The 19,281-nt window shown below is 40.8% G+C and overlaps 1 protein-coding gene across 1 annotated transcript in view; it reads right to left on the bottom strand.

Annotated features, from left to right (window-relative positions):
- ARFGEF3 (ARFGEF family member 3) overlaps positions 1-19,281 on the bottom strand; it is a 95,599-nt gene that overhangs the window by 33,654 nt on the left and 42,664 nt on the right. The window contains exons 11-23 of the mRNA XM_058802443.1: positions 18,092-18,204; positions 16,446-17,356; positions 11,779-11,945; positions 9,644-9,809; positions 8,137-8,244; positions 7,677-7,892; positions 7,313-7,423; positions 5,815-5,965; positions 5,061-5,375; positions 3,327-3,460; positions 1,835-1,980; positions 932-1,111; positions 400-544 (exon numbers count right to left, since the gene is read on the bottom strand). Of these exons, the coding sequence (XP_058658426.1) occupies positions 400-544; positions 932-1,111; positions 1,835-1,980; positions 3,327-3,460; positions 5,061-5,375; positions 5,815-5,965; positions 7,313-7,423; positions 7,677-7,892; positions 8,137-8,244; positions 9,644-9,809; positions 11,779-11,945; positions 16,446-17,356; positions 18,092-18,204 (2,863 nt within the window). The remainder of the gene's footprint in view (positions 1-399; positions 545-931; positions 1,112-1,834; positions 1,981-3,326; positions 3,461-5,060; positions 5,376-5,814; positions 5,966-7,312; positions 7,424-7,676; positions 7,893-8,136; positions 8,245-9,643; positions 9,810-11,778; positions 11,946-16,445; positions 17,357-18,091; positions 18,205-19,281) is intronic.

Here is a 19,281-nt window from a genome sequence, read left to right as displayed (position 1 = left end):
TCACATTAAGTTACCCTGAGTACAAGAGCAATAGGTTTCATGCAATAGGGAAGACAGTTCACAAGAGACATGCTGCTTGGATACGGTCCTTTTTCCAGTAGGACACTGACAAATGCTCAGCCAAGCTCAGTACCCTTGTACTACTGTCTTGCTCGGAATTATTCAAGTAGGTTTGACACCTTTCTTTCTCATTCAAATAATTTGTTAGAATGTAGAGGACAAAAGGTTAGAACAATATATCTGCTTTCCTTCCTACCCCAACTATTAAGTCAGATGCCTTGGTACAGTTCTGGAGTATTGTAGTGCCACTTTCAGTTTGGGCATTTAAATATATTGAGTTAGTTACTGTGTCCCCCAGGGAATCAAAAGCATTTTTGAAACAGTGCAGGAAGTTCTTACCCATCGAGTATTCTCCTACGAGGTACTCCTTGACCTCTGACTTGCTGCTGCTGTGCACTGTTTCCAGGGCACTGAACAGGGGTCTCCATCCTGACTGGATCTGGGTAGAACACATTTCCACCAACTCTCCTATAGACGTGATCACCTGCAGCCAGTGTAGGAGGGGTTAAAATAAAAGAATCAAAAACCAGAACTGATATACAGATGGATCTTCAGAAGGAATGTCTTTAAACACATTCCTAGACCTCACTATGACAATCTAGATTAGTTTACTCTTTAAATTTTTTTAGATAGTAGAAAATCTTTATTTAATTGCTTTAAGCCAGGTCTACTGTCTCTGTGCTCTGCCACAATGCTGAATTAGGTAGGCAGAGCACTCCTAACTCCTAAATTCCTAATTCCTTGAAGATGATTAAAGGGCAGCATTCGAAGGGAATCTGGGAAACACTCTCAGGTGGACCAAGTGCACTCTGGAAACCATTCTTATGGACATGGAGACCAGATACAGACCCATTGATCAGAGCTAACTTGCCTGGTCTTGGACATCCTCATCACAGAGCTCCAGCTGCATGATGCGCTCAAAGGGGCGGAAAAGTGCCTCGTTGAAGTGAAAGTGAGAAGGCTCGTTCCAGTCCATCAGCACTTCCGTGAGGATGTCATGGATGAAGGAGACAGCCTTCTGAGACACATGTCTCTCCTTGTGACAGGCAGCCTGCAGGGAAAGGAGAAGGATTAGACTATGTCCAAGCAAAAAATTTGCTTTTAGTCAGACATTTTCAAGGGAGGTAAGCACTACAGGTTACTGAACCTTCAAAACAGCTTCATCACTGATGTGACCAGGGACCCCGCTCTAATGAAAACAGGAGACTACTGCCCTGGAAACAGATGACTGAGACTCTGAGCTGCCTAGAGGTCCACAGATGTATAAAAGTTGGCTGACAATTAAAAACACATAGAGCTAAATATAAATAAATTAAATACTAAAACCCATAGAACAGAACTTGTGTGAAATCTTGTTTTTTGTTTGGACTGTGTCACCCTTTTTCCCTTCCAAAGGTAGCAGCTGAGCTGGCTTTATATGGGAAAAGAAAACCTTCATCCTTTTATAGGAAGAATTGCAAGGATGCAGACCTTGACTGGAATATAAGCAGATGGGGGAGTCAGTTAAAGCCCCTTGGGGTGGTTTCAGCTTTTTTCTCCAGGCACAATTTGCATCGTATTGCAGAAGTCCAACACCCTGCCCCTGTCCATTTCAGTCACTTACAAGCACACTCTTTGGTGGCAGTATTGCAATATATGACACAGTGTATCCAACACAGAGCAGATTTGACAATGTTAAAGGTTGCTATACATTTTAAGAGCTATCAAGCCTTCTTCATCTTTCTCAGCTTTGTTGCTTTGTGTACACGTTCCCATTTTTGTTCCCCATTCCTACCTCTACTAGGTGAGGAGCCACCAGGCTCCAGCAGCGCATGAGGTGGAGCAGGGGGCGGGATTTACTCCTCACAATTCTGAGCATGGCATCGCCAAGCCGGAATAAGTGAAGAGCACTTCTCCTGTCCTGGGTAGATTTTACTTCACCTACGAGAAAGTATAAGAATAAATGGAAGCTAAGCATCAGCTGCTCCTCCACTCCTAAATGTCTGAAGAAGAATTAGAAATTACTGATTAGTGATTGATAATTAATAAGCTTTAGTGGGGGCAAGAAAAAGGAAAAAAAACCCCAAAGCCAATGTAAAACACAGCCTATTCCTGTGTAGGTAAAAGGACAGGAGATGGACCCAAGTTTAAAGGTTACTAAACATACTTTAAGTGATAACTCTTTTTCCAAACATATGAGAGACAGAGGCTTGGAAAAGTCTTACAGAAAAGTTAAGCAAGGAGTTAAATAACTAATATTAAGACCCAAAGTGGTAGCTGTGAAAGGTTTTGGTGACATCTACAGGAAAGAATATAAACTGCAAATTATTTGGCTTGGGTATTTAATTTTGTATTTCTTATTAAGCAAAAGATACAAAGAACAGAATATAAGAAAATGCTTTTCTGTTCCCCAGCCCCTAACACTTGTTATTTCCTATTCAAAGGGAATCTTCTATTGCTCTTACAACATTTGGAAAGACACTTCATCCTCTCATTTCAAATACACTGGTGCTTTTATCTCTAACAAAAGACGTAATCAGGGGACATATCACTTTTTAAATAAAAAACAGCACTTAATTCCTCTACCTTTATTTTAATTTCAGTATTAAAATGACAGTTGATTGACCACTACATAACATGAAAAGATGAAATCTATTTACTAAAACTAGAGTAATGAATGTTGAGGTTTGGAGACAAGCAAGATGAAGAAACCCAAAATCTTGAAGTGCCACACCGAGAAAACAACAAGTAGCACTTCAAGGAGAGAGGAAACCAATTAAATTGGAGACACAGATAAAACCAGTGTCTGCCACAGGACAAAACAAAACCTGTACGATTTATGTAACTTCTGACTGATGTGAGGTACATGCTCTACTCTGTTGGGGAAAATCAAGCAGGACAAATCCCACTGCTTTAACATTCTTCATTTGTGTACTCTGTTCTCTATTGCCCATTTCCTGAACACATCTGAAGTTATCCTACTGTCAAGTATCAAACCTAAATCCACTCTCTTCAGTCTAGACTGACCCAAGTTTCCATACTGGTCTGGGTTCAAAAATAGAGCTGTGATTATATACTGGCACACAATTAACACCCCCCAAAGTCCAAGACTCGAATGTCCTGTGATGTGTTTCAAAGCAGGTGTGGATGTGGTCTCTGTCCAAATAAAGTGCTCAACTTTTTCTGAAGACAAAAAATTGCTCCCACAATTGTAATAAGAAAGATTAGTCCTGTAAGCAGTACAATTATATATAAAACACTCTGTACAGGATCTTCAGGTTATTTACCTGGCATTGCTAGTGAGTAATCAACTGTATCTGTGACAGAATGGAAAAGCTGGGCCTGAGAAGCCTTCTTGAGCTGGTAAAGGAAGCCTGCCAATGCCGTCAAGTTTAACTTGTCCGCAGCATCTTCAAAAAGCCTGTAGGTAAAGAACAGAATCTAACTGAAAAATTAATGAGATGCAAACTCAAATGTGTATGTAAGAGGAAAACTCCTGTCTGTTTGTGGCTTCTATATGTTTGCTTTTGTGACACATTGGTTATTGGGGGCTTTTTAATTTATACAATGCTGCAGGAAGACTTTGATCTAGAAGCTTTATTAATTGGAGGGTGGAAAGCAGGTTGCTGTGGAATCAACCAGAACCCTTTCAAGATTCACTACAGTGCTAAAACAGAAAGTCACTTTTTCCAGTTACCATAAGCCATTTATGAACCAGTAATCAAAACACCAGTTGAAACATGCCCAGTCCTCACAACACATATCATCATAGCTTCACTAACTTTAGAGTTACACCAGTGTGCTCCATCTGAAGTTACCAACCCCAACCTGAAAAATGAATTAATTCAAGACTTAAACCTAAGGTTACTGTACCTGAATTGCTAGTTTGGAATATTTTGCTGAATTTGGCTGGGGTAGTGTTAATTTTTTTAACAGAGGCAAGTATGGGGCTATGTTTTGACTAACAGTGACAAATACAAGCAAGAGTTATTATTTTCAGCTGCAATGAGCTCCTAGGATTTAACAGTTAAAATCTGTACACATACAACCATAAGTGTGGTTACACTGGAGGGAAGATCCACAGAGATTACAGTGAAATTTCATATAGTGCATCCAGAAACTGACAAAAAATATGATTCTCTGTTATTGCCTTTCATGAAAAACTTTTCTACAGTCCTAAGAAACAAGGGATTAAATCCTAACAAACATTTGCATTTAAGTAAAAGGGTAAAATGAAACCAGAATCATTAAAATGACAGTATTGCTATTCTCTAATCCTCAGACCCAAGCTGTACTGTAAACTTCCTAAATAAAAGATTTTTTTTTGCCCAGAGTCAGATTTCTACAAGCAGTTTACGCAGTACTTTTGGCTCTGAATTTACACATAACACCTTCCTATGGGCAGAGATCAAGATGAAAAATATCAGTTGGATCAAAAAGGTAATTGCAAGGAAGCAAACCCAGGAATTTTTCAACTGTAACCTGGGCTGCTTAAAAAATAGCAGAAATAATATCAGTTGGCAGGCCACGATGAAAGGACATTTCAGACAGCCATTTTGTGACCATACTTGGCTCCCTTGCTCCTCTGGACACACTGGAGAAGCCTGACAAACCATCCATGCAGCCCTGGCAGAAGCGGCTGCTTTCTGACTGACACTGGTCTTGTCAATCAGCCTCTTGCTGTCAGGACAAGACACCCCTTTACTCTGCTTAACTGAATACAACATATCAATTTACATGCAAGAAAGAAATCCACCACTCTTGGATGCATTTGATTTGCTTGGCATATTCACTGCTGTGCACAGACACACTCAGCTCAGTACTTGCAGGTAGTGCAGAGATGAAAAAACCCCAGGTCTTTTAGAAACTGCTGGTTGTGACAAACACTCAGCTCTTCTGTGAAATTCAACTGAAGCAAGAGGCTGAAACGAACAAAGATTAGGCCCACTGCAGCACAGAAAGGGCCATTTTGGTACTGCTTTGGGAACAAGGATTCTGGCTGCTGACAGCAGTGCTTTTACCTGTCAGCCTGCGTGGAGAGCGTGAGAACAGCCTTGGCAGCACTGGTACCACACAGCAGACTGCCTCCACGGAAGTCAAAAGCTCTGCCCTTACTGCTGTCCTTGATGAGATCCTGGATGGAAACTGGCTGAATGACAGGGTGGCTGCTCAGGGTGGTCTCTTGCTCGGGGGTCAGTGCCTGAGGAGCCTCCCCAGGCTCAGAGTCCGGGTGCTGCCCTCCGGGCGCTTGCTGGGACTGGGTGATGGTAAGGGAGGGCTGGGCAGCACCATCACTGAAGTGGGTGTGCTCCAGCGTGCTGATGTACTCACATACCCTGGGAACACACAGGAGAAGCAAAAAATTAATAAACACCCCAAAACAACTCCTCCCTGCACTAATCACAGGACATTTCCCTCAAACCACAAACAGATGCTTTCTAACTCTCAAACAACTCTCTTCTTACATATAGATAACCTTTCTTCTTTGGCCTCCCATGTGCCTAGATAGCAAATAGTTTGGTGGAAGTGCCTAAAAAGCCCATTAAGGTTCCTGGGTCTGCCACAGTCTTCTGGTAACTTTGAAGCTTCTAAGCATTTTGTCCCTGTGTAGTGGTGGAAAACAGCACCATCTTTTCTTTTAGAGATATTGACAGTTAACTCACTTTGACACTGTTTACACAGAACATCCAGAGATTGCAAAGCCCATTTTCTCAGTCCCTTACTTTCAGGCAACATGGCCTGAATTCTGGCTATTTTAGGAAAGCTGGTGAGTACCTGAATACATGAGGCCAACAGTCCTGATTATGGCTTCCCATCTCCAGACCCACATTAAGGACTGCATCCATACACAAAACATGAGCAGTGTGCAGGCAGACTCCCTGCACTTTCCCCATCTGCTCCAGTTTCTGCTCCACTTTCTGTTTCACTGTAGCATAAAAAAAAATAAATAAAATTAGCTTCTTCAGCTTTTAAACAAACACTGGTTTGTATACAGGGTGATGAAATCTATAAAAGAATATGAATTTTAGGCAAAAAACCCCCAACCAAATCAGAGAAATCCATTTCTTCCTAATAAACCTAAGGTAGCTTTAAAACCACAATCCTTTTTGACTGAGCCTATATTCATGAAGAAAAGTATGAAAAAGTGAAAATCCATGCTAGATTGACACCCTCCACCCCCAAATTCACATCCTGTTGCCCACAGAACAGTTGCAGATTGCCAGTGGTATTTCTCTTCAGAGATGGCTGACTGGATATTTATTTTTACCAAAATCTCCTTTGGTATGGAAAAAAAAAATAGCATTTGTGGATTTCATATGTATTTCCATACAAAAAAATTTCACCAAAAAGCTCTTACCAAAGTAAAACTAATCTTTATTTGAACTACAACCATTTGGTTCTATTTATTTTTTCTGAGAAGTCCTGAAAAGCTTCATTTTCATGCTGCATTGGAATGGAAACAAGTTTTGAAGCTTTGCAGGCTTTCACAGAGCAGATCTGTTTGCCTCTGGCCACTGCTGCTGCCTCCTCTTTGATTCAGCATAGTCTGGCCAACTCAATTCAGCCATGTCCAGCAGAGCAGTCAAAAGCTTGTTTAAGCTCAGGCCTTTTCAGTTTTGTTTTCTCTACCAAAACACCAAATTTAAGTACCAAGCAAGGTCTTTTGTGCAACACTGTCTTTTGTTATGGGCTTCTTGCCATTAGAAATTAGACATAAACAGAGAAATTTTGCGTACTTCTTCAAATAGTCACTGGAGACAAACACTGGGTTTGAAATGGTGGTACAGAGATGCAGAACTTTTTATATGCTAAAAAGGCATCATTTTTTATTCCATTTTAATCTAGCATGAATCAGAAACAGTTTTAAATATCTGAAGATGACGACAAAAGATAATCAAGGATACATAAACCACACAGGGAGAGCGATGCAAACTCAGTTTACATTACCACGCAACACACAAAAATCCCCAAATAACTGTTTCTCTGATGCTCTCTGGTTGCACTGGCCTCACAAGGTTTAAAAAGCACATTGAAAAATGCTGCTGGCTTATGCATTGTTCCACTGATATAAGTTCCATGTAGAATGTAATTAGTGGGACATAATGTTAAGAACTTAGGCATGCACTGAAGACACACGTCCTATGTGCCTGCAAGCAAGTGGTGTACAACAGAACAACAGAGGGAAATGCCACTTATGTGTGGCAAAGTGCTTTCCAGTTGCAGCTTCACAGGCAATGTAAGATGAGGTAGGTTAATTCAATCATGTAGTTACCTTGAGCTATAGCATCACTGGGTTCTTGGATTTCTTTTTCTTCTTTCTCTTCTTGGACACAGGAGGCCGCAGACATTTGGGCAAGAGCAGATGCACAGTTGGCAGCAACTCCTGTAAAGCAACAACACAATTACTCTATGGCCAACATTTCCTCCCCAGTCCCATACAACCTCAACAAGAAGTAGGATCAAGAAAAGTTGGCGAGATATGCTTATACTGTAGGGCACTCTATGCGTATTGCAACCATCCATGTTCCTATTCAAAAGTGGAGCAGGATGCTGCATTTCCTTCTCCCAAATTCCTTCAAGGAAAGTTACCATCCCATTCTGTGAATCTGCCATGAGATTCCCCCATGCAGCCTTACCTAGAGCACAGCTCAGCCGGGCTGCTCTCCTTAGTCCATCCAGGCTCACGCAGATGGAGTCCTTCTCCTTCTGGTTCTGCTCTTTGGCTCCTTCTGCTCCCAAGATGAAGGCCAGCCCCTTGGAGCTGCCTGCCATGCGGCCAGTCAGCGGGGTGGACAAAGTATCAATCAGGTTCTTCCAACAGCCAATTAAAATGTATCGGGCAAAAGCAATTCCTAAAGTGGAAAAAACATTAATACTACTACTACAAGAAAATGGCACAACAGAAGCTTTATCATTAGTGGTAAAAAGCCAAGTCACATTTGTCCCCTGCAGGCTGAACTGCCAATTCATATGTACCGTGTACTGATATACTTTCTTTTTAAACTGTTATTCTACACTATTTATCTGCATATGCTTTTGGTACATAACAACCCACTGCTGGATAACACACTTGTACTTTTATTACAGTCTCAGTACCTGCAACAACAGAATCATCTGTCTTCCGGTTCTGGGAAAGAGGAGATTGAGCTGAAGCAGATGCCATCAATTGGCCGCCGATTGCACTGCTGCCCAAGCCGTCGATGTCTGCCAGAATATTAAAAAACGTCAGATTACTGTTTGCCACACAGATGGCATGAGGAAAGCACATCTTACTGGCTCTGTGCTCCACTATGTATTAGCATTCCTGACTTCTCAGGTGTGATTTTTTTGTTACTCTTTTTGGCAGCCTTCTAAAGCCTTGGTATAAACATGAACTGTGGCACCTTAAGCTTTGCCAAGTATAACCAATGTTTTGTTGAACAGGGGAGACATCCCACTCTCACAAGCTGCTCTCCCCCCTCTTCAAGTACACAATGAACAGAACTTCCAGTAGAGATTTCAAGGTATTACAGTTCAGAACTTACCACACACTTAAATCTCTGCACTTCTTAGTATAATATTTCAAATCTTGCTAAGTCCTGTATTTAGATGTTTTCAGACCTCAGTCTGAGTCCTCAAGATGCACTGAGATCCTATTTCCTAAATGTGATTTTTAGTAGATCTGTGTATGCTCAATCTCAACAAAAGAAATACAACCCTTTCTCCAACACAACTAAAGTGCCATTTCTCACACAGAATTTAATGTTAGGGACACCATGTTGATTTCCTTTCTAACAAGCCCCATCTCCACATCTGTGTAGCATTTTTTCCACGTGTTTCTTCCCTCTTACCAGCTCAGTAGTTAAAAGCAACACTAAGCTCAATATAACAAGCAAAAAACTTTCAGAACAGTGGCCTTTGATCACCACTTATTGGCTCAGCTGAAGCTATTGTTTTCCCTGCATACACTATTTTAATTACAGACACATTAAAGCAGACAGTGCATTTTATATCAATACAGTATCATACCCATCCTCCTGTCTTTCAGCTGATACAATTTGATTTTTTCCCCTCAAATGAAGCTAAAGATTGTTTGTAAGCACTTGTGCTCCAGGTTTTCAGCTTCTCTCTAGTGCCATTTGGCATATCCCTGGCATAGCTCAAGCCTAAACCAAGGGGAGTCTAATCTGTGGAAGGCTTCCAGGATCAGATGCCACTATTTATATTTGTACTTCACTGCAGGCATACTGAAATGGCTCTGCTGTGACATCAAGAAAACAGCTAATCATTAACAAGTCTCAACTCTACCACAATTGAAGGTAACAGAAATAAGACATGTTTTGGTTCAGTGAAAAAAAACTACTCTCCCTGTCTCCCAGCGACAGTTTTGAATTTTTTTTAAACCTATGCTTCAGAACCACTCTGATGAGCCAAATCAAGCACTTAAATACCTGCCACAGCTAGGTCTGGATCCTTCTCAACTGATAAATCCATGAGACACCACATATTGCATGATGACATGCTGTTCTGTATGTAATGCAATAAAGCAGTGTTGTAGCTTGTCATTGTAGCTTGTTTTAGACACATTTGGAAGTTAGTCTTGCCACCATAATATTGTACTGACCTGTCAGCATGCTGATAAGTGGAAGGCTGTGCTCCTCAGGGCTTCCCCAGTATCCAGCTTCCCCTAGCATGTTCCTTTCTAGTACCTGGTGGTACAGTTCTTCAACCCACGCCTGGGAAAATACCATCAACACTCCACTGGACTGGACCTGCTTCATGAACTCCTTCTGCAGAGACCCGTAAAAGCCAAATGTAAGACAACAGTGTAAGCCCTACAGCATCAGCCTCCAGATCTACTTCTGAGTAAGGGATTTCAGAAGTAGAAATTAAGTTATAAAATAATTAACTGAGCATTGCAATCTTAGAATTGTTAAGATTGGAAAATATCTTTAAGATCATCAAGTCCAACTGGCAGCACAGCACCATCACCACATTCACCATTAAACCATGCCCTGAAGTGCCATACCCACATGTTTTTGAATGCTTCCAGGGGCATTTGTTCTTCTTCCTTACAAACCCGTCCATGAAAAGAAATTTCCTGGTATCTAATCTAAACCTTCCCTGGCACAACTTGGGATCATTTCCTCTAGTCCTGTCACTTGTTACCTGGGAGAAGAGTTCTACCCTCACCTCACTACACCCTCCTTCAGGGAGTTGTAGACAATGAGAAGCTCTGCTCTGAACCTCCTTTCCTCCAGGCTAAACAAAGTGGAAGCTCCCTCAGCCACTCCTCATAGGATGTGGTCTCTAGACCCTTGACCAGCTTTGTTGCCCTTCTCTGGACTCTCTCCAGGACCTCAATGTCCTTCTTGTACTGGGAGTCCAAGACTGAACACAGGAACTGAGGTGCAGCCTCACCAGTAGAAGGACAATTCCTGCCCTGGTCCTGCTGGCCACACTATTCCTGATAACAGGCCCACACTGTCTTGGTCACCTGAGCCCACACTGGCTCACGTTCAGTTGGCTCATAAACACTCCCAGGTCTTTTTCCCCCAGGCAGCTTCCCAGCCACTCTGCCCCAGCCTGTAGTGCCACACTGGGTTCTTGTGACCCAAGGGAAGGATCTGACACTTTACCTCATTGACCCTCAGACAAGTCGCCAAGCCCCATCAGCCCAGCCTGTCCAGATCCTTCTGTGTCTGTCTCTGACATGAACATCAGCAGCTCTCCCCTCTCCTACTGCAGTTAATGCAAGATGCAAATCAGAATCACAGTTTTTGCACAGTGACAATGGGACATGCTGATCTCTCACTATTTCCATGAGGTGGGAGTAGGATCTCAAGTCCAATTAAAAGAAGTTGTAGCACCTAACGAGGCCTGCCCAACAACTGGGCCTTCCTGCATTGAACAGTCATCACAGATGAACTGGTCTCCAATTACTTGTCAGAATGATCTCTAAGAATACTTTGGTCATGCTCAGGCCTGTTGTGCACACTGAATCCTCTAGAGAATGTCATGAATCACAGATCTGCACCTGATCTGCTGCAGAACACACCAGAACTAAGGATGATGTTAAACTCCATTTGGTTTAGAGATTTATATAGATTATAAATTCCCATACACTGGAAGTTCAGCAATAATTATACATTTTGACACCTTTTTTATTTTTTACATATATTTCATATATAAACTATTTTTTTGTTTGTTTTTCAGAAAACTGAAAAAATGTCTCTTGGGCAACTATGTTGAAAAACATGGATCCATGTTTTCAAAGCTAGAAGGAAGCAAGAAGTGGAGGAATTCCAGGTGTAACAAAAATTATAATTTCACATTACTAAGACCTACTTATTTTTTACTTTAACTTCTCATGTCTTCATCTACAGAAATTCAAATTAAGTATTTGGCAAAAAAAACCAGTTGCAAGATAAACACATGTTCATGCACATTGTCAAGAGACAATACTTGCCATATCACATGATGCTAATCTATTCTGAAAATAGCTTAACCATCAAAATGACAGCGACCTTAATGACAATCAGTAAGCAGCATTCCTTCCCACCAAATCACAGAGTAATTCAGATGCACGACACTTATCATGCAAGATTCATAAGCAGCTTGGAGAAAGCTTCATTTGCAATTACTATTTCTCCACTTAGCAAGCAGCCTGAAGGTTTTATGTGTGGGCTGGTTTATGTGAAAGGAAGCAAAATAAATTTTCATTTTTTAAAAACAATGATCCCATATTCCCCAACTCACCAGTAACACGGGGGCTTGGGCAGGCTTCTTCCTGTAGTAATCTGAGTTTGCCAATTTTAGGTTGAGCAGCAAAGTGTAATGTGATACCACGTAGAGACTGTCTGCATTCATCAGAGTCTGGAAGTTGAAATTTAGGTTTCCCTCAAATCCTGGTGAGTGCATCATACCTAACAAAAACACCATGTGAGCTCTCATATTTTACACAGATTTTTCCTGGAAAAAATATCAGAAACTATCCCTAGCATTTTGGCAGCAACAGATTGCTAGAATAGTTAATGAATCATCAGTAGAAATTGCTCTACTAAACATACTAGAGTAGGGAATAGAAAAATAAGTAGTTCATCTAGAATGCAAGACAAACTGAACACTCCAGTCACAGTCCAGCAAAACAACGTGCTATATTTGAAATAAGCAAGGAGCACCAGCATTTACTGGGATGACTGTCATGTATAAAGCAAAGGGCAGGATACATCTGCAATGCTAACTGGAAAAGTGAGGTGGAAAGAAGCAGACCCAAAGCCTGTGTACTTAAATGAAAATACACTGCACCAAATGGTGCTAATGAGATTAACAGCCCTTTTAGCCCCTCAGTAAACACATTCTAGTAAAATCATTTGCTGGATGGGGACCTGGAGTGCTCCACACCTTACAATTCAATCCATAATCATCATTCTCTCCATGGCCTAGAGGTACGTGGACAAATATCTGGGGCCAAGCTGGCTGGAACTAGTTACAACTCCAAGCCCTATTTATTTCATACAAGGCCTACTTTCTAAATGGCTGAGCACTTGCACTTCTGTCAGACCCAGAAACCACCAGAAAGGACTCACTAGTCCTGAAAACACTATTTGTATGAAGCCTACAACCATGCTCAATGGCACAATCCCTTCTTCCCATGGATGTCAAATCGCTGACCTACTGGTAGAAAAATAACAATCAAGTATGATCAACATCTAATTGAATCCCCATGATCTGTAGTCTGAACCATGAAAAAACCAGAAATACCAGATCCACCCACATAACTCACAGTATTTCATGGTTTTCACATCAACTGTGAAATCCATTAATATAATGTCAATTAGGGAATATTAAGAAGTCAGCTTTACACTACAGGAATGTTTGAAATGGAACAAAACCAGCTTCCAAGGTTAGTTACATGATGAAGCAAAGCTGCGTCATTTGCTAACGGCTGCAGTGGTTTACTGTGAATATATTCCTCCCACCATAAAGCTCATACCTCTTCTTAGACAAAATACAACAAACCATTAACAGTAAAAAAAAAAAATCCACACACAGAAAAGAAGCAAATGTTTTTCTTGCCTCGTGAGGGTTTGAAAGCTCTGTGCTGCTGCCTTCTCGGACTTTCCACTGTCGTCACTTTGGGGGCGTGGATAAGGTGAGTAACTGTTTGAGGGTGGATTTAGAAAGAGAGTAACTGTTCCAGGGAGGGTCTAAAAAATGAATATCTGTTCAAGGGAGCAACCTTTGCGGAAGAAGGGTGATAGGGCTGGCCACAAACCACACCCACACAGGCTGACATTGCTTGGGGTAGATTTCTCATGGTGAATGTCAACAGAATGTCAACTTTACCTAGTACCAAAACTGCAACCATGTCCTTGAAGGTACCCTGCCAGTAGTTCTAGTGATTTCTTTATCACTGAAAACAAAGAGGCATCTTAACACTCTATCAGATGGAGGATCATGATATTGATGTAGATATCTCATCTCCCACTGGCTTTTTGTCTTATCTCTCTTAAATATGTACCTAGGGGACTAGAATCTGCTAGAGTAATAAAAACCTCAAGGCAGAGGTGTATGCAAAAGTAAAAAAAAAAAAAAAAACAAAAAACCAAAAAACCCCAACAACAAAAAATCCCAACCAAACAAAAAAGCCTACTTTATTTTGCATCAAAATGTTTAAAAAAATGTGCAACCTCCTATACAAGATTGCAATTAAAAAGGAAGGTGTAGAAGTGCACAGAAAAGTCAATAATCTGCTGAGGGCATGTATTTGAGCACTAAAAAGTGTTGGGGAAAAATATGTTCCTTAACTTCCTCTAAAATATGGGAAAACAAACAACTGCATTTGTGAGATGCTGAGATCACAGAAACAGAAGATAAGATTATACCTACCAGCATAAAAACCTTCTCTCTAAAAAGTATGGAATAAAAACTAACTTACTCCTAAGTTTAGAGTTAACCAACTTAATTGCAAATTTTAATTTCACTACAACTCTGTTTAGCTGACTACAGCTTTTTCATGCTTACCTCAGCAGTGCCTTAAATTCCTACCTCCATTCATTGCCTTTCAATCCTATGAAAACATGCTAATTTTGAAATGCTATCTATATAAGGACCTGGCTTGAAGGAAAAAATACTGAATTGTATTATTCTTCCAAAGTTTAAGAAAAATTGAGAAATGAAACAAAGCAGTTAAATAAGGTCTCCCAGAAACACAAAAATACTGCTTCTGTACTGACTGGTCTCAGAATTGCATCTATGTCTTTTCTCAACTCAAATCTTAACCAACTGACAAATTTCTCCATGTATTTTTCAAGAATTATACATGAATAAATGTTGTATATACATGAATAAATGTTGTATATCTTGAATGGGATCAATCCCTCTAGCTTCATCATCTAATCAGTGCCTTGACCAGCTGGTGCTAATCAAGGACTCCTAAAGTAAGGGCCTACACATTGTTCAGAGAGGCAGATCAAACTGGTGTCTCAGAAGCTCTCCAGGGGATTTCTCACCCCCTGACATTTGATTCAAATTTCCTAAGTCTCTCTCTCTAAAGGTTTTCAAACTCATGGCTCTCTCACCTACACAGGAGCACAAGTTCTCACCTCGGGAGGACTGATAGACATTTGCTTAAGATCTGAGGTCCAAGTTAAGGGACTGTTTCAGCTGGAATGAGTCTCATTCCAGGTGTCCAACTGAAACAGGAATTTCCCAGATCTTACGAAAGCATAAAAGTACAACCCTGCAACAGCCACAACTTCATGAAAACTCCAGGCTGTCTTAATACAGTGACTTGCAACTCCATTCTTCCACGATTCCTTACTGAATGGTGTCTTTTACAAGTACTTCACAAAATCCATCTGGAAACGTGGTGTACATTTTTAAAGTACAGATTTAGCCACACGGTGGCTTTCTTAGAAAAGTGAATGGTCTCTCTCAATAATCTAAGCCCAAGACTAGGTATCTTTTTTAAGATATACAAACCACAAACAATGGATTTAATGCAAAAATTGAGTTATATTCTTCCACTTTTCTCACTGTATTACTCATACTGAATGCCAAGAAAAGCTATGTTTAGCCTTAAAATGTAGAATTCTCCTAGGTACACATCTTCTAAAGCTTTAAAAGCACTCTATAAAGACTTTACAGACAAAAGGGAAAAGAAGTGGCATACTCATTCATGCACAAGGAAACAGGTGCACAAAGGTATGAACTAGAGGTCTAGCACTGGTCTTTCATCATAACCTCAAGATTACTATTCTCCAGGAAAAAAGAAATCCCTGTGACAGAAAGGGTGCTCTTGAGCCCCTCAATTAGGAAAGTAGTGCACATTAGTGCCCCTTTTAGGGTATTTCCTTTCTGTGATATAAAATAGCCAATGTTTCTTAAGAATACCATTTATGATCTTCCTGAGTTAAGGTTTACTTGGGTAGCATTTAAACAGGATATCAAGAATATCATCTTATTCACCCAGCTTCATATCTAAATTATGCTGTATGATGATGGGAAGAGTCCTCCCTTCTGACTCTACATGAGTTTAATGTGTGTGAGAGAGCATAAATGAATGAAGCAATGATTAGGAGACGAGCAATAGGAAAGGCAAACGCAGTAAAGTAAGTTAAATAAACAGACATATATTTTAGCAAACATTTTCATTTTGGCCACTGTCAGGAAAGCAAAATCCTTCTAAAAATATATATTTACACACATTTTAAATATGCTATCAACAGGACAAACTAGACTTTGCATGACTTTTTTTGTTTGTTTGACAGGTCGAGATCCCAACTGTTCTAATCATTAAAGAACAGAAGATAGGCAGATCTTAATTTTTGTCTTGGTCTGGGTTTTGAGCTTTGCACTTCCTGTCATATTAGACAGCAACATTATAAAAAACAAAAGAGTGAAGACAAATCCCCCTCTTTCTCTATCCTTTCTAGAGCTTACTGCTGCAGAATTGTTACTACCCTCTTTGTGAGGCTGGCATTACTAATAATAACAGTGCAGTGATGTACTAAGCTACTTATATGTCATTGCAAACAGGTGATGGGATGTCCCACACCTCTCTCATGCTAAGGTGCAACCCCGACCTCTCTTTAGTGACACCATGCACAAAGCTTCTCAACAGAGCTTCACAAACCTCCAAAGAGGTATCTTGCTACAACAAACTCCATTTCTTTATTGATTCAGGACATAATCTAGAGCCTGTTAAGAGTCAATGGATTTACCTCCCTTTGGATCACTGCCGGCATACTAAATTTGCTTTGCCTTAAATGAAGTATGTTCCTGTGGAGGAATGTATGGTGTAAAGCCCAAACCTCCTCATTCTGAGTATGTTCTCTGAAGATGAAATCCTACAAGGGAATCTGTGTACAGTGCAGTCAGAGTGTGCATGCTGGTTAGACAGTAAAGATTTGCTTGCAAACCTGAGCAGAATGTTGAAGAGAAGCTCTGCAGTGCTCCATCCACTTCTTCTATGCTGGGAAGAGCTATAAGCCTAGGAAGAAGTGCTTCAAGTGACTGGATGAAGAGCCGTGCACTGTGCTGGTCTGCTTCTTGGCTCTTCAGCAGCTTCAGAGAGAGAGCAGCAGTGCGTAAGGACCTGTGACCCGGGCAATCCCGCGGGGTCTGCTCCTCATCAGCCAGGGAACAATTGTCAGAGCCTATGTCTGAGACATCAGACCTGCCCGAATCCTTTTCTGCTGCCATGGAATACTGGTCACATGAATCAAACTCAGTCCTAGAAAGGTCCTGGTCATCTACACTGAAGTTACTTTCACTGTATCTGGATCCATAGGACCGGGTCTTGCAATCAACTGATAAAAAGTTAGTTATATCTGGATAGACTATGGTGTGGCTTCTTTGAACAACATCTGGCTGGTCAATGGTTTCTGACTCTGGTTCTCTATAATGAATCTCTTTGCTTTCATGTCCAGCTGGAGATGGCAGGGAGTTTTTTGGATTTTCTGGATTATCCTCTGGAGTTGTTTGTCCCATATCGCCTTCCAAAGTAGTCTGACCAGTGTCTGTGGTAACGCTAATGCTGATATCAGGACTCTTCTCATTTCCTGATTCCCAGGCAGGGTTCTCTGAGGACAGGATGCGTCTCTGCCACCTGAAGTCAGCATCATTGATCTCCATGGAGTCCCTGCTTGTCTCGGTCCCATCCTTCAATTCTTCCAAGCGCTGGAGCAGCAGCTGGATCTGCTCTTCACTAAGACCCCTCCCTTGGCTCAGCTCATCTAACGCTCCAAGCAGGGCAAAGACGCAGGACACTGAAGCATAGCACGCTTCAATACCACCTTTGATGCACGCTTCCGTCATCCCATCCATGATACTACAATCAACACAGAGATTATTTAAGTGATGAATGCAACATGCATGGTGAGCATGTCACTGTCATTCAACACCATCTGTCCATAACCAGGAACAAAAAAGAAGTGAACTTATCCTTTAAGGTTATTCCTGAGAAAGACAATTAGTGTAAGAACAAACTATTAAGTCTCCCATGCAAACATGGTCATTCTGTAAAGGGAGTGCCAACAAGGTAAAGCACTCATACCACCATGCACAGTATGTCCTCTCCTACAGACAAGCACTTAACTAAAAAAAATCTCAACACTCAGCTGAACTAAATTTAAAGGCCATCTGTATCCTGAAAATGATCTTATGTACACGATATGATCTTTATAAGAACTGAGAACCCTTCCTGCTCAATGTGACAATGTTTAAATTTCCTATGACCTCCTTTGACTTCATCTTTAAAATATATCTCTAAAAAAACCACACATTTCTTTTACTGCAAGTTTAAGGGCACATACTCAAAAATTTTCAGCTGTAAACCAACATATTTGGGAATTTTGGCAAACTCAACAAGGTAGTTATCTATGTCTTTAAAAACAGGCCCAGACTGATGACAAACCAAGCAAGAGCTTTTACACCTTCTCCATTCTCAGAGCTTATTTAACCAGGCAGATACCCTGGTTTATACTGGGTATGCTCTTGAACTGCTTAAGTGCTCTGTGTGCAAGAGTTTAAGACAGAAGAGGCTAAAGGAGGAAACAAAGCTTACAGCTTGAGAAGATCCAGATGGGACTTTCTTTTAGAAATAGACCTCTTCTTGGATTCTGACTCAGAAGAGCAGGGCCCTGCCAAATCACAAAGCTGCCGAGGACTGCCAAGTATCTGAAAGGAAAGGAAAGAGAAGTAAGTAGAAGATTATCTAAGCATTATTTAAATACAATAAATAAGTCATAATTCTATCAAGTCTAAGGTAGCACTGCTGTAGTATCTTACAGCAAATGAAAATGGCACAGTGGTGCTCTACTTATTGAAGCTACCTTTCCTCTTTTTAGACACAGAAAAGCAAGTAAAGCAGAATATTCAGCAAGAATCACATTTAGAATGTTCTCCAGTGCTTTACATTTTTAGCTGATTTTTTCACCTGATACTGCACACAAGACAATTTTTATGCCTACATAAGTATTTTTTATTATAGTTTATACCAAAGGAAACCTCTCTCCTCAGCCACCTAGTTACACAATTATGGAGTCATGTGAAGATAGGCAAAGTGATTCCTTCAGACTCAACCTGCTAGGTGGCACCTTGTTAATGCCCACCAGGAAATACAAACAAGCATGTATTAATAAGCCCAAAGAAGCAACAGGTATGTCCTGCACAAAACAACATTAGGCTTAGCTTTTCCTAAAACTTCAGTTATCATCTTGCTATTGTTTAAAATTAGAGAAAGACAGTGACAGGATGACTCCCAGTTTAGACAGGAACCTAGTGGGTGGCTGTGTGGTGTTAAGATTCTTCAGAAATAGAACAGCCTAGGTATGCACAAGCTAGATGAAAAATTCTCTAGGAGATAGCACTATTTCTACAAATTACATAAATTTCTTTGTTTTCCACAGCATGAGAAGAAAGGTGCCCACGTGGAATAGAAAAGTCCATAATTTCAGCTAGTGCTGAAACAAGTCTCCCAGTGTTCCACTTCTAGTGCTTTCAGAGACACTGGGCAAGAGGCCAGAATGGACTGGTCTTGAAATGGCTTCTTGCGCCACTGGCAGCTTTTTTGTATCTATTTAAAAAAGCTCCAAGAAACTGGATTTCAAAAACCGGGCATGTAATCAAAGCATATATTCACCTTCATGCCTGGAAACCAGACTGTGAGGATGTGTCTGGGGAAAGATGCCAAAGAAGTTGCAAACCGGATCGTTATGCTCTATCTCACCCAAAAGAGCAGTTGTGACTCAGTGA

The sequence above is a fragment of the Ammospiza caudacuta genome, chromosome 3 (assembly GCF_027887145.1).
Source record: "Ammospiza caudacuta isolate bAmmCau1 chromosome 3, bAmmCau1.pri, whole genome shotgun sequence".
NCBI lineage: Eukaryota > Metazoa > Chordata > Aves > Passeriformes > Passerellidae > Ammospiza > Ammospiza caudacuta.
This window is presented reverse-complemented; position numbering and strand designations above follow the sequence as displayed.